Source organism: Gymnoscopelus microlampas (genome assembly GCF_963454915.1).
Source record: "Gymnoscopelus microlampas genome assembly, chromosome: 5".
Lineage (NCBI taxonomy): Eukaryota > Metazoa > Chordata > Actinopteri > Myctophiformes > Myctophidae > Gymnoscopelus > Gymnoscopelus microlampas.
This window is the reverse complement of record NC_139942.1, coordinates 54,256,030-54,268,598: the sequence shown is the minus strand read 5'-3', so window position 1 is coordinate 54,268,598 and position 12,569 is coordinate 54,256,030. Positions and strand designations below refer to the sequence as shown.

Sequence of the window (12,569 nt, the reverse complement as noted above, 5' to 3'; positions counted from 1 at the left end):
TAGAGTCTCGGTTCACAAGCCTCAGTGTAGCGTTTCCACCAGCTAACGGCTAGTCGTAGCATTATATCACTGATGACCAGAGGTGACCGGGGACATCAGATGGCCCGACCAGACCCACACAGAGTGACTCAACACAGACAACAGGCTCCATGTTATTAAATCCAGGAACCTCAGTGCCATTGTGCAGCAGACAGCCATAAACTACCACAGCATGAATGGAGGGGGGCCGGGTCATTTACACCACACTGGGGAGGGACAGAGAATGAGAAAAAAGGGAGAGAGAGAGTATAACAGATGACACACACCCACACCCTTGTGTGTGTGTGTGTGTGTGTGTGTGTGTGTGTGTGTGTGTGTGTGTGTGTGTGTGTGTGTGTGTGTGTGTGTGTGTGTGTGTGTGTGTGTGTGTGTGTTACATATATACAATCCATCACCATTTTTCCATTGGAAAGCCAGCCCAGGGCCCTTTTTTGCATCAGAACACAGCAGACTAAGGGGTTGGGGTCTGCCTATTGTTTGCAGGCTACAGGGAACCATTGTAAGCCCCAAACAATGCTGACCACTGGCACACTCATTGGGTTGTGTATACGGTGTTGTCCGTGTGCGCTATAGAGAGAGAGACAGAGAGATAGAGAGAGAGCAAAAACGATTGTCCTCCTGTGTTGTTTGGGGAATAGTGTATGGAATGGATGCTGCACAGTGAAATCGTTGGTGTTCATTTTACTCAGAGTATACAAATGGAACCAAATCAGATCACGGGTCCATTTGGTTCCATTTGTTTACTCTTACAAATGGATAAATGAACAGTGAGGATTTTACTGGGGCCCCCCTGTGAAGCAGCTGGGAACATCTGTCATGGAGGGCGGGGCTTAAGCTGGGATGGAAAATACTTGGACTTGGGAGTTTTTCAAACATTGGGGCAACAAGAGAAAGAACAGAGCACATAGCTTTACTCTATTCTCTGGACACTCTACGCGCACGCACGCACACACACACACACACACACACACACACACACACACACACACACACACACACACACACACACACACACACACACACACACACACACACACACACACACACACACACACACACACACACACACACACACACACACACACACACACACACACACACACACACACACACACACACACACACACACACACCACACACACACACACACACACACACGCACGAGAGAGAGAGAGCCCAGTAAACAGGATTGGAGGGATCATTCCCTTCTGTGGGATTTGAGTCAAATGCTGGGGTCTCTGTCCATGCCATGTCAACAGATGTTATTGTTTTTGTTTTGTGTGTGTGTATGAGAGCGAGAGAGAGGGAGAATGGATACCTCGCTGAATGTTGTCAACAGCTGGACACAGCTGAGAGAAAGGCGAGAGAGAGAGAGAGAGGGACTAGGGGTTCAAATAATCTGCGTACACAATTACCCGTGTTCGCTGGTATGGTGCAGAGGGAGGGCACTAGCGACTCAGCAGGAAGGATATCGCTTTATTTCCACACACGCTACACCCTCCCCCCCGATGAAAGTCCTTACTGTTAGCTGAAAAGTGTGTATCAATAGGAGGAGACACATGCTCGTCTTCCACATGACTGACTGTAGGGTTAGCAGTGACGGGGATTACCTGTGTGTGTATTGGGAGAATAAAATAAAATACAACTGATATTGTAGAAAACAAAAGCATTACAACAAGCTATTGTGTTCCAAGGCGTTTGGTTGATCTCCTGTCGTTCTGCAGCGTTGGCACCGTTCACCTGTGAGCCCGCCGGAGCTCAAACCGAATAAATGATTGAAGCGGGAAATTAATCTTCCTCATGGAGAACCAGACGCATCCCGACTAATCCTCTTCATCCCCCTTTCTTTCTTTCTTTGTCCGCCGCTTTGTTTCCCCAACCTCTTCTTTTTTGATTCCTTTCTTTTTATTTTCTTCTTTTGTTTGTCCCTTCCTCCCTCACTCCTCTGCCAAGACAAGAAAAAGACATCATGCCATCTCCGGTTTACTTCCTGTATCTGCGTGAAGTAGGTTTCCCGCCTTTTTTTAGGAGACGGGAAGCAGGTTGGAGTCTTATTATTTCCAATGGAAGAGTGAACGTGAACACAGCCTCTGAACCAGTGGTTCTCAAACTTTTTCATGTCAAGGACCCCCAAATTGACACTTGTTAGCCCGTGGACCCCCATTTCAAAAGATATGCCAGGGACCCCCATAAGAGAAGATTTTTTACGGCTCTAGCAGTGATTCTCAACCATTTTAATTTCAAGGACCCCCAGTTTGACATGCATTAGGGCTACAGACCCCCATTTAATGGCATTTCTATCACTTGGACCGCAATTTATAATGTAAAATCTATGTCAATTTAACTCTGAGAGTGTACAAATGGAACCAAATGGACCCGTTAGGGTCCATTTGGTTCAGCTCTGTTATCGAACCCTTCTCTCTTCCAGCAACACACTCTCGTGGGATCTATGAGTCAGACCATGTGTAGATGTTGTTGTATCATTTCTCCTCTTAAGTGGCTGGAATTGGGATTGTTGTATTATTTTCCCTAAATGTAACCGTCTTTGTTCCTCTTTGTCAGAAGGAGACCCCCGGCCCCCGTCCTACCATCACGTCCCGGTGTGGGGCAGTACGGACGGAGGGGAGTCCTACCTGGCCCTGGCGCTGGAGGTGGCGCTGATGGGCATGGGCCAGCAGAGGATGATGCCCGAGGGTCTCTACGCACAGGATAAGGTGACTTTCCTTTATTTACATTCAACTCAGAGAGGGTCACAAAATAATGCAAATTCAAAAAACGCAAAAAGTAGCAGATCTACAAGCTCGAAACGCGTCGCTTGGTGGATCTGCTACTCTTGATGCTTTTGTGTGAAGCTCTAGTGCAGAGGTCTTCAACAGGGGGTCCGGGACCCCTAGGGGGTCCTCAGAGTTACTACAGGGGGTCCGCCAAATCTTTGTGTTAAGTTTTTTTTTTTTTTTTCACCTTAACCACTTGAACCCTAATATCCCTTTTCTGAGGAGAACTTGAGCCAAAAATAGCCGATCTACAAGCTCACAACGCCTCGCGCTGCGAGGCGTTGTGAGCTTGTAGATCGGCTATTTTTGGCAAAGAGGTGTAGAGGGGAAAAAAGAGCAGACCAAGTGAACAAAAAAAGTTTAATCTGAAACACAATTTTATACAATATAGAGGTGGGGGGTCCCTGCTTCATCTCTCTCTCAGCTAGGGGGTCCTTGGCCTATAAAACGTTGAAGACCCCTGCTCTAGTGTGATCAAGTAGGCTAAATTTACGGGAAAAAAACTCAAAAAGTTAAAATCTGGAGATAAGAGGTTTGGATATCAAAGTGTAGATGATGATGGGTCATAAAGGCCCTCTACTTCTGTGCCCATAACCACCCACTCTGCTGGGGGACCCGGCCATGCTTGTTGCTATGGATACCATAACCAACGCATCGCTGTATGGAACAAACGTGTAGAGGAGGAGGAGGAGGAGGAGGAGGAGGAGGAGGAGTGGGCCCCCATGGATTGACTGTTTCCTATTCTGTGTTTGATGGAATAGAAATGTGTGTTCTTCTATATATGTGTTTCTATGTATGGTACGGGGCAATGACACATCCTATCTGTTGGCTGGAAACCTCATATATCCAAATCTATTACTTTTCAAGATTTGATGCTTTTGTGTGACGCTGTAGTATGCACAGAGTGCCGCGCTACGAGCTTGTAGATCTGCTATTTATTTATTTTTAATTGTGGGAAATTTGGGCAAATCTGTATGTTTTTTTTTAAAGATAACATTTTTAACTCTGGGGATTCTACAAATGTCTTCTAAATCATAACTTATGTTGCTATAATATCAGTGGTTCTCAAACTTTTTCATGTCAAGGACCCCCAAAATGATATGTATTTGGCTGCGGACCCCCATCTGAAAATATTTTGTTCCAGGGACCCCCCAGAAGCAAAGATTTGAGTTAAAAATGTTTGCTTAAAAAAATAATAATGTATATATTCAAAAAAATCCTCAAATTTTCCACGTTTTTTCCCCCCAAAAAATGCAGATCTACAAGCTGGTGAGGCGGCACTCAGCACGAGCTTGTAGATCTGATATTTTTGAATAGCCAAATAAATCTTAAAATGACACAGATGCGTTCCTGGATTGAATGGTTTATTAAAGAGACACATGAATGAATGAGCCTCTAGTCTTAATATCCTGGGGTCCAGGAGGTTTGCTTTGTGTTTTAACACTGAACCTTCTACCGTTCTGGTGTTCGTAGGTGTGCCGTAACGAGGAGCAGATCGTTGCTAAGTTACAGGAGTTGGAGTTGGACGACGTTCTGGTCCAGACCCTGAGGAAACAGGCCATACAGCTTCTAGAAGGTACGTGTTCAACAACCCACCTACTCTCTGTGTTCTTTCTTTCATCACCCTCTGAGCAGCGTTGCCACGTCTGCTTATTATAAGCAACTTGTTTTTTCTCTAAAGTTGCTTGTAAATGATTGGTGTTTGCAGTTTTTTTGGCTTGTTTGTTAAACATAGTTGCTTATTTGGGGATTGTTTCCTAATGCCTTTTTAAACCAGTGGTTCTCAAACATTTTCATGTCAAGGACCCCCCCAAATTATTGTTTTTGTCCACGGGCCTGCCCCCCCCATATAAAAACATGTTGTGCCAGTGACCCCCCATGCCAGATTTCTGTTGTTAAAATGTTTCTAATCTGTTTGAATGCGACGCGTTGGGAGCTTGTAGATTGGCTATTGTCAAACAGCCAACGCATATAAGTTTAAAGTGCTCATGGGGCTTGTTTTCATAGACCCTGGTTGCTTATTTCTCTCGCAAAAAAAAAATCTGGCAACACCTCCTATGAGCCTCTTGTATGCGGCGGGCGGCTCCGTCACCCCCACCCAGCCGAGCCGAGCCGAGCGGCGCCTCGCACTACGGCGAGAAAAAAAGAAAAGATCAAGTGGATTTGTGCCTTCAAGCCTCCATCTTAAACATTGTTATATCAGCACAGCTGAACCAGCACAGCCCTAAATCCTCACTGTTTGTCTAACTCTCGGACTTAAACAAACGCTGAGGATTTGTGTTGTGTGAACTCTCTTTTTTTCGGAGTCAGTTGCTACGTGCTATAGCTAGCATTTATAGTGTTACAGTTAGGGCATACAAATGTTGGTAAACCTTTCTTCAGTCCTTTAACTTTGGGATATGTTAACCCATTGAGACCTGAAGCCGATTCTACATGTCTCCTAAATCTCAACAGTTTTCTGAAAAACGTATGTTGCTATATCACTGGTGCTCAATATTTTTCATGTCAAGGACCCCCACAATTATATGTATTTTGCCGCGGAACCCCATCAAAATATTTTGTTCCAGGGACCCCCCAGAAGCAACGATTTGAGTTAAAAATGTTCGCTTTAAAAATATATATATTCAAAGATTTGCACACATTTTCACGATTTTTCAAAAATAGCAGATCTACAAGCTCATAGCGCGGCACTCGGTGCCGCGCTATGAGCTTGTATATCTGTTATTTTTGAATAGCCCAAAGTGTAAAAGAATGCTTTTTAGCTCAAATCTAAAAATGACACAGTTCCAGGTCTTAAAGGACTTTTAATGTAAAATATATAAAAAATATTTGTGTACTTTAATCTATTTGTTATGTTGTTGCTGTCAGGCAGAAACCTCTCGTCTCTATATTTTAATGTCGTATGTTTTTGTTTGTGTAAATTTATACCCTAGTTCGTCATGCAAAAGTTGTAAAAACAGCCGATCTACAAGCTCAAAACGTGCCACTGTGTGACGTGTTTTGAGCTTGCAGATCTGCAATTTTTTGCTTTGAATGCTTTTGCTTTTGCAACAGGTTTATTTCTCTCTTTATGGTTGCCTCTTTCACTGATTACTTTACATTACAGTCATTTAGCAGACGCTTTTGTCCAAAGCGACTTACAATAAGTGCATTCAACATAGGTGGGGAACGAAACTACTAATCACCAGAAGTCTTAGTGCATTTCCTGCAAAAACAAGCAACCAAGAGTATACCTAGCGCTAAGGTAAAAGTGCAATATATCAGCTACCTACTTTCTTAAACAGATGAGACAAAATAGGAAAATCAATTGAGCACGAGCTAATACAAAAAGTGTATCGACTAAACAAGATCCAATAAAACAATACAACAATAAAACAAGAGTTCGTACAACTAGTTAGCAACAAGTAGGCCAGACAAAGAGGAAGGGTAGTGTTTCCTGAAGAGGTGGGTTTTCAGCCTGCGGCGAAAGATGGGCAGTGACTCTGCTGTCCTGACCTCAGTGGGAAGTTCATTCCACCACTGTGGGGCCAGAACAGAAAAAAGTTGTGACCGTGTCGATCGACCAGAAGGACCCTTGAGTGATCATTCTAACACCATCCCTCCTCCCTCCTCCTCCTCCCTGCATCGTGTCCAGCGGGTCCATTCAGCGGTCTAGGAGAGGTCATCCACAGGGAGAGCGTGCCCATGCACACCTTCGCCAAGTACCTGTTCTCCGCCATGCTCCCGCACGACGCAGACCTGGCGTATAAGCTGGCCCTGCGCGCCATGAGGTGAGCAGCCAGCAGCACACACAGGGTTAAAAACCCATGAATGCATATTAATGTCAGATCTACACGCTCAACGCGTGGCAGCGGAACGTGAGCGCGCAGAGCTTGTACATCTGATTATAAACATGTTTGACTACATTTGACAATGTTCACCTGTAATGACATGCCCTAAACAGGGAAGTCAGGTTGAAAGGGGTTTTAAAACCCAGGAATCTCTCAGGTAGCTTTGAAAACAAACTCACTTTAATGTTGTTATGGTTATGAGAAGGAGGAGGAGGGGGGGACAGTAGCAGGTGCAAAGCTGTCAGATTTGAACTTGAACTCATTTGAACTTGAACTCATTTGAACTTGAACTCATTTGAACTTCCATTTGAAAGCATACTATTACGTAGTAGTATGCTTTCAAAGTAGCCTACGAATCATATGAGTTTACTGATTTACGACTGCATGTGTGATTATGTACTAATTGTGACAGGCCTAACCCATTAAGACCTGAGGCCGATTCTACAAAATATCTTCTAAATCCTAACTGTTTTTTGAAAAAACGTATGCTATTATGTCAATGATTCTCAAACTTTTTCATGTCATGGACCTCAAAATGTATATGTATTTGGCCACGGACCCCCATCTCAAAATGTTTTGTTCCAGGGACCCCCCCAGAAGCAAATATTTGAGTTACAAATGTTCGCTTTAAAATATATATATATAAAGATTTGCACAAATTTTCAAGATTTTTCAAAAATAGCAGATCTACAAGCTCATAGCGCGGCACTCGGTGCCGCGCTATGAGCTTGTATATCTGCTATTTTTGAATAGCCAAAGTGTAAAATAATGCTTTTTAGCTCAAATAAAAAAAATGACACAGATGCTTCTCCAGGTCTTAATGGCCTAAGTGGACTCCTCCATGTTAAACAGTGTATTATTATTTTGCATTCCCTCCAGGTTGCCGGTGCTGGAGTCGTCAGCGGGCTCGGGGGACATGGGTCACCCCCACCACGGCATCTCCATCGTCCCCAGCAGATACCCCCGCTGGTTCACCCTGGGCCATCTGGAGTCCCAGCAGTGTGAGCTGGCATCCACCATGCTCACCGCCGCTAAAGGTACGCACACACACGCACACGCACACACACACACGCATGCACACACACGCACACACACACACACACACACACACACACACACACACACACACACACACACACACACACACACACACACACACACACACACACGCACACACTGAAAACCATGTTCTGTGCATCATGACAAGGCAGTTTATCTTCACATTTAACAACCACATGAACCCTAACGTCCCTATTAAAGGGGAAAACATTTGGCAGAAATAGCTGATCTGGTCTTGCCTTGTAGATATTTTAGCCTATTTTCAGGTGAAGAGATTTGGAGTAGAGGGGGAAAAAAGTAGAGGACCAAGTATAGACCTCTGGGGGTCTCCGATCAACAAAGTATATAGGGTTTAAGTGGTTAAAAGGAAGTTCTCAGTATTATTTTCACACCTCTTCATGAGGTGACAGTTCTCAGTCATCACTGAGAAGGGGTTTTGATTCAGAATGTGTTCAACATGCTCACACTGTCCATGTTTGGCATTGACACTGCATTCACTAAAGAGGGTGAATATTGAACACGGCAGGCCGTAGTAAAATGAGCATATCGACAGGTAAACGAAGTCAATTCCCTTGGCCTCGAACACACAACAGTCATGATGAATAAAACCTTGCAGCGTTAGAACGTGTTTTAAGCTCACTGTGAGTTTATATGTCGGGGTGTTTGTTGTTGGATTTGTCTCGCTTTGGAAAGTTGCTTTGTAACTGATGGTTGATGATGTATTTGTCCTCCTGTCCAGGAGACATGCTGAGGCTGCGGACGGTGCTGGAGGCCATCCAGAAGAACATCCACTCCTCCTCTCTCATCTTCAAGCTGGCCCAGGACGCCTTTAAGATCGCCACTCCTGCCGACAACCCGCCAGACATCACACTGCTCAACGTGGCACTGGAGTTAGGACTGCAGGTATGCGAGCGCGCACGTGTGTGTGTTTGTGTGTGTGTGTGTGTGTGTGTGAGAGGGACAGAAAATAGGAACGTAAGCACGTCAGAGCTTACTTTTCTTTTCTTTTTTACCGTGCGACCACAATTTTCATAAATCATTGTAACCGCGAGGGAATCAGGGTGCTTGTTAGCAAAGAAAATCATGGCAGCCCTTTTCTTTCAACTTGTAATCTTTGAAAGTAGCCACAGCCTCGCCACAAATAAACAGAGAAAACCTTGACTTATGGATGTTGAGAGAAGAGCGACCACATACAACACACGTTCTGTAATCAGAGAACGCCAGGATCACAGTCATCCTGGAATAACTCACTTATTTTCTGGCTATTTAAAGCCTGTGGTGGCGGTGTGTGTGTGTGTGTGTGTGTGTGTGTGTGTGTGTGTGTGTGTGTGTGTGGGTGTGTGGGTGTTGTTTTTATTGTTGGCTGTCATTAATTGGAGCTGATTTAGTCAGACTTTAAATGTCAGTCAGGTGGATCTGGCGGTTATTTGTCTCGCTGTAGACCAGGGTCATGTGTCACAAACGGCCACTTGAAAGACTTTTTAAAACCAAGTGAATTGTGAGACTGCTGTGTGTGACACGCTGAATCAACCGTAGTTTGGTTACTTTGATCTTTCTTTGCAACATGTATCGCTATCAGGCAGAAACCTTGTATATTCATGTTTACGTAACAAGGTGTTGGACATAACAAGGATTTCACCCCGTTAGCAATCAACTAAATACACCATGTGGCTTCAGCTGTCAAACTCGTTCAAGTGACTGATACCATTTTCCCGATCTGTTTATATGGCTTTCATTTAGCGTTGGCAAAGAGACACAGCCCTGCTCTAATAGTACTTTACATTTACCACTGCATGGAGGAACTGATCATCAAATACTGTGTATTGTGTGTGTGTTTAGGTGATGAGGATGACTCTGTCCACACTCAACTGGAGAAGGAGAGAGATGGTTCGCTGGTTGGTTACCTGTGCTACTGAAGTCGGTACGTATCAAAGCACAAAGCATTTGTACACTCCTATTGCCTCTCTCCTCAGCCAGTGTTGATTTTGACAACACATTTTGATTTAGTTTTAGTCATAGTCTTTTGAATAAAAGTCCACTTAGTTTTAGTCATATTTTAGTCATCTGAAATGTTTTAGTTTTTGTCTAGTTTTAGTCGAAGAAATATCATAAGATTATAGTCGACTAAATCTACAGTTGATTTAGTCGACTAAAATGTATTTTGGCGGTGCCTTGATGACGTTGTAACGCCTGATTTTACACTTGGTCGCATGCTGAACATAGCCGATCTACAAGCTCACAACGCGTCGCAGCGCGACGCGTTGTGAGCTTGTAGATCTGCTATTTTCAGAGCGCAACACCCGAGCGCAACCAAACATAAAATGACTTGTCTTTTAGTTCTACTGGATCTCTTCTCCACTAGTCCCTCACTAACATTTTAATCTAGTTTTTATTTGTTATATATTTTAGTATATGTTATATTTTATATAGTCTTAGTTTTAGTCATCGTAGCTTAGTTTTTATTACATTTTATTTCGTTTTCGTCAGTGAAAAAAGGTAGTCCACAAAAGAAAATCATCATAGTTTTAGTCAGCCCTCTCCACTCTTCATCATTAAACAATTTATTTAACCAACGTTATCACCAGAGATCTCTCTAAAGGCCCCACACTGCCACATGTCTCTAATAATAAATGCTTTCCTCCTCCTCTTGTTCCTCCAGGTCTGCGGGCGTTGGTGAGCATCCTACAGAGCTGGTACACGCTCTTCACGCCCACCGAGGCCACCAGCATCGTGGCGGCCACCGTCATGTCCCACAACACCATCCTGCGCCTCAGCCTGGACTACCCGCAGCGCGAGGAGCTGGCCAGCTGCGCCCGCACGCTGGCGCTCCAGTGCGCCATGAAGGACCCGCAGAACTGCGCCCTGTCCGCCCTCACGCTCTGCGAGAAGGACCACATCGCCTTCGAGACGGCCTACCAGATCGTGATCGACGCCGCGTCCACGGGCATGACCTACTCGCAGCTGTTCACCATCGCCCGCTACATGGAGCACCGGGGCTACCCGCTGAGGTCCTTCAAGCTGGCCTCGCTGGCCATGACCCACCTGAACCTGGCCTACAACCAGGACACGCACCCGGCCATCAACGACGTGCTGTGGGCGTGCGCCCTGAGCCACTCGCTGGGCAAGAACGAGCTGGCGGCCATCATCCCCCTGGTGGTGAAGAGCGTGCACTGCGCCACGGTGCTCTCCGACATCCTGCGGCGCTGCACCATGACGGCGCCGGGCCTGGCGGGCATCCCCGGGCGGCGGAACTCTGGGAAGCTGATGTCCACGGACAAGGCGCCGCTGCGGCAGCTGCTGGACGCCACCATCTCGGCGTACATCAACACCACGCACTCGCGGCTGACGCACATCTCGCCGCGGCACTACGGCGAGTTCATCGAGTTCCTGAGCAAGGCGCGGGAGACCTTCCTGCTGGCGCAGGACGGGCACATTCAGTTCGCCCAGTTCATAGACAACCTGAAACAGATTTACAAAGGCAAGAAGAAACTCATGATGCTGGTCAGGGAGCGCTTCGGTTGACCCCCCCTGACCCTTGACCTTTGACCCTGACTGTACCCCTCCCTCACAGGGACCTTCTTCTTCTAGGGAACTAGTTTGACTTGTTTCTATTTAAGTTACGTTCTTCTTCTTTTTTTTTTTTTTTTACTCATCTCAAGTTGTCCGTCGCCCGTCTTTATGTTTTTGTTCTGTTTTGTTTCTCCAATGTGAACCAGGAAGTGTTCACCACATGTTGCTCTACTTCCATAAGACAGTGAAAAGGGGAAATGGCTTAATACTATGTAAAAGAAATGATGGACAAAAAAAAAAAAAACTAATGTTTGAAGCATTTTTCTCGCCCTGACTAAAAAGCCTGGTTCATGGTTTGATGTCCGCGTGTTGAGGGCCTCCACAACCAGCCACAATGTGCCGTGGCCGCCCTGCGTTGACTTACAGAAGTACGTCAACGCAACTCCGTTGTCACGGATCAGCTGAACAAAGCAGCATATAGTGTAGTCTTATGTTTTCTAAATCCTAACAATTTTTTGAAAAAAAATCTGAAAAATATTTTTTCAAGAGTTTTCAAAAATAGCAGATCTACAAGCTCATAGCGCGGCACTCGGTGCCGCGCTATGAGCTTGTAGATCTGCTATTTTTGAATAGCCAAAGAAATCTAAAGTGACACAGATGCGTTCCAGGTCAAATGGCTGACAGTTGATAGAAGCAAGACAACGATGCTGTTGGATGGTACATTTTGCCTACAGTGCCCTCACAAGATAACGCTTGGTAATCAAGGATACATGAACAAAGGGGCTTTTCCAGGAGGGAATGGCTGCTGAGCTCGTGCATGGTGGACGTGCACAGAACCACGAACCAGGCTTTTAACGGTGAAGTAAAAAAAATATTAGAGAAAGATAATTAAAAGATTGTGAAGAAAAAAAACGAAACCTTTTTTTGAGGCGGCACATAACGTTATGAAAAACCAAATATGATTTTGTTGTATCGGGTACTTATATACACTTTGGAGCCTAATGGGGACGCTTTGAGCTGGTGGGTTGAGAGGAAGTGGTTTTCGAGGAGAAAGTAAATATGTCATTCCAAAAAAACTAAACAACAACAATGAGGTCACAGACACAGAGTTACTGTCATAACCTGGACTGCGTAATTCATGTCAGCTTTAACTTGTCTATCAAAATAATGGCCTCTTTGTTGCATTCCGTTGCGTCTTAGCGTAGAGATAGGGGGGCAGAATACTGAACTCTTAACCTCTTAAACCCCATATGGTTGACCGGAGTGTCTTTTCTGTTTGGTGTTATTGTGGGGAAAGCTTTCGCTGAAAACAGCCGATCGACAAGCTCACTGTGAGCTTATCGATCGGCTATTTTCC

At 45.0% G+C, this 12,569-nt stretch overlaps 1 protein-coding gene across 2 annotated transcripts in view; it reads left to right on the top strand.

Moving 5' to 3' along the window:
• zswim5 (zinc finger, SWIM-type containing 5) overlaps positions 1-11,713 on the top strand; it is a 73,004-nt gene extending 61,291 nt beyond the window's left edge. The window contains exons 10-16 of one of the 2 annotated variants that reach the window (XM_084057496.1): positions 2,605-2,753; positions 4,287-4,389; positions 6,448-6,583; positions 7,523-7,680; positions 8,442-8,605; positions 9,542-9,623; positions 10,362-11,713. In XM_084057496.1, coding sequence (XP_083913622.1) covers positions 2,605-2,753; positions 4,287-4,389; positions 6,448-6,583; positions 7,523-7,680; positions 8,442-8,605; positions 9,542-9,623; positions 10,362-11,224 — 1,655 coding nt within the window. In that variant the 3' untranslated portion in view covers positions 11,225-11,713. Of the gene's footprint in view, positions 1-2,601; positions 2,754-4,286; positions 4,390-6,447; positions 6,584-7,522; positions 7,681-8,441; positions 8,606-9,541; positions 9,624-10,361 lie in introns of both variants that reach the window. The other variant, XM_084057495.1, reaches the window with a different exon arrangement.
• Positions 11,714-12,569: the final 856 nt, after the last annotated feature.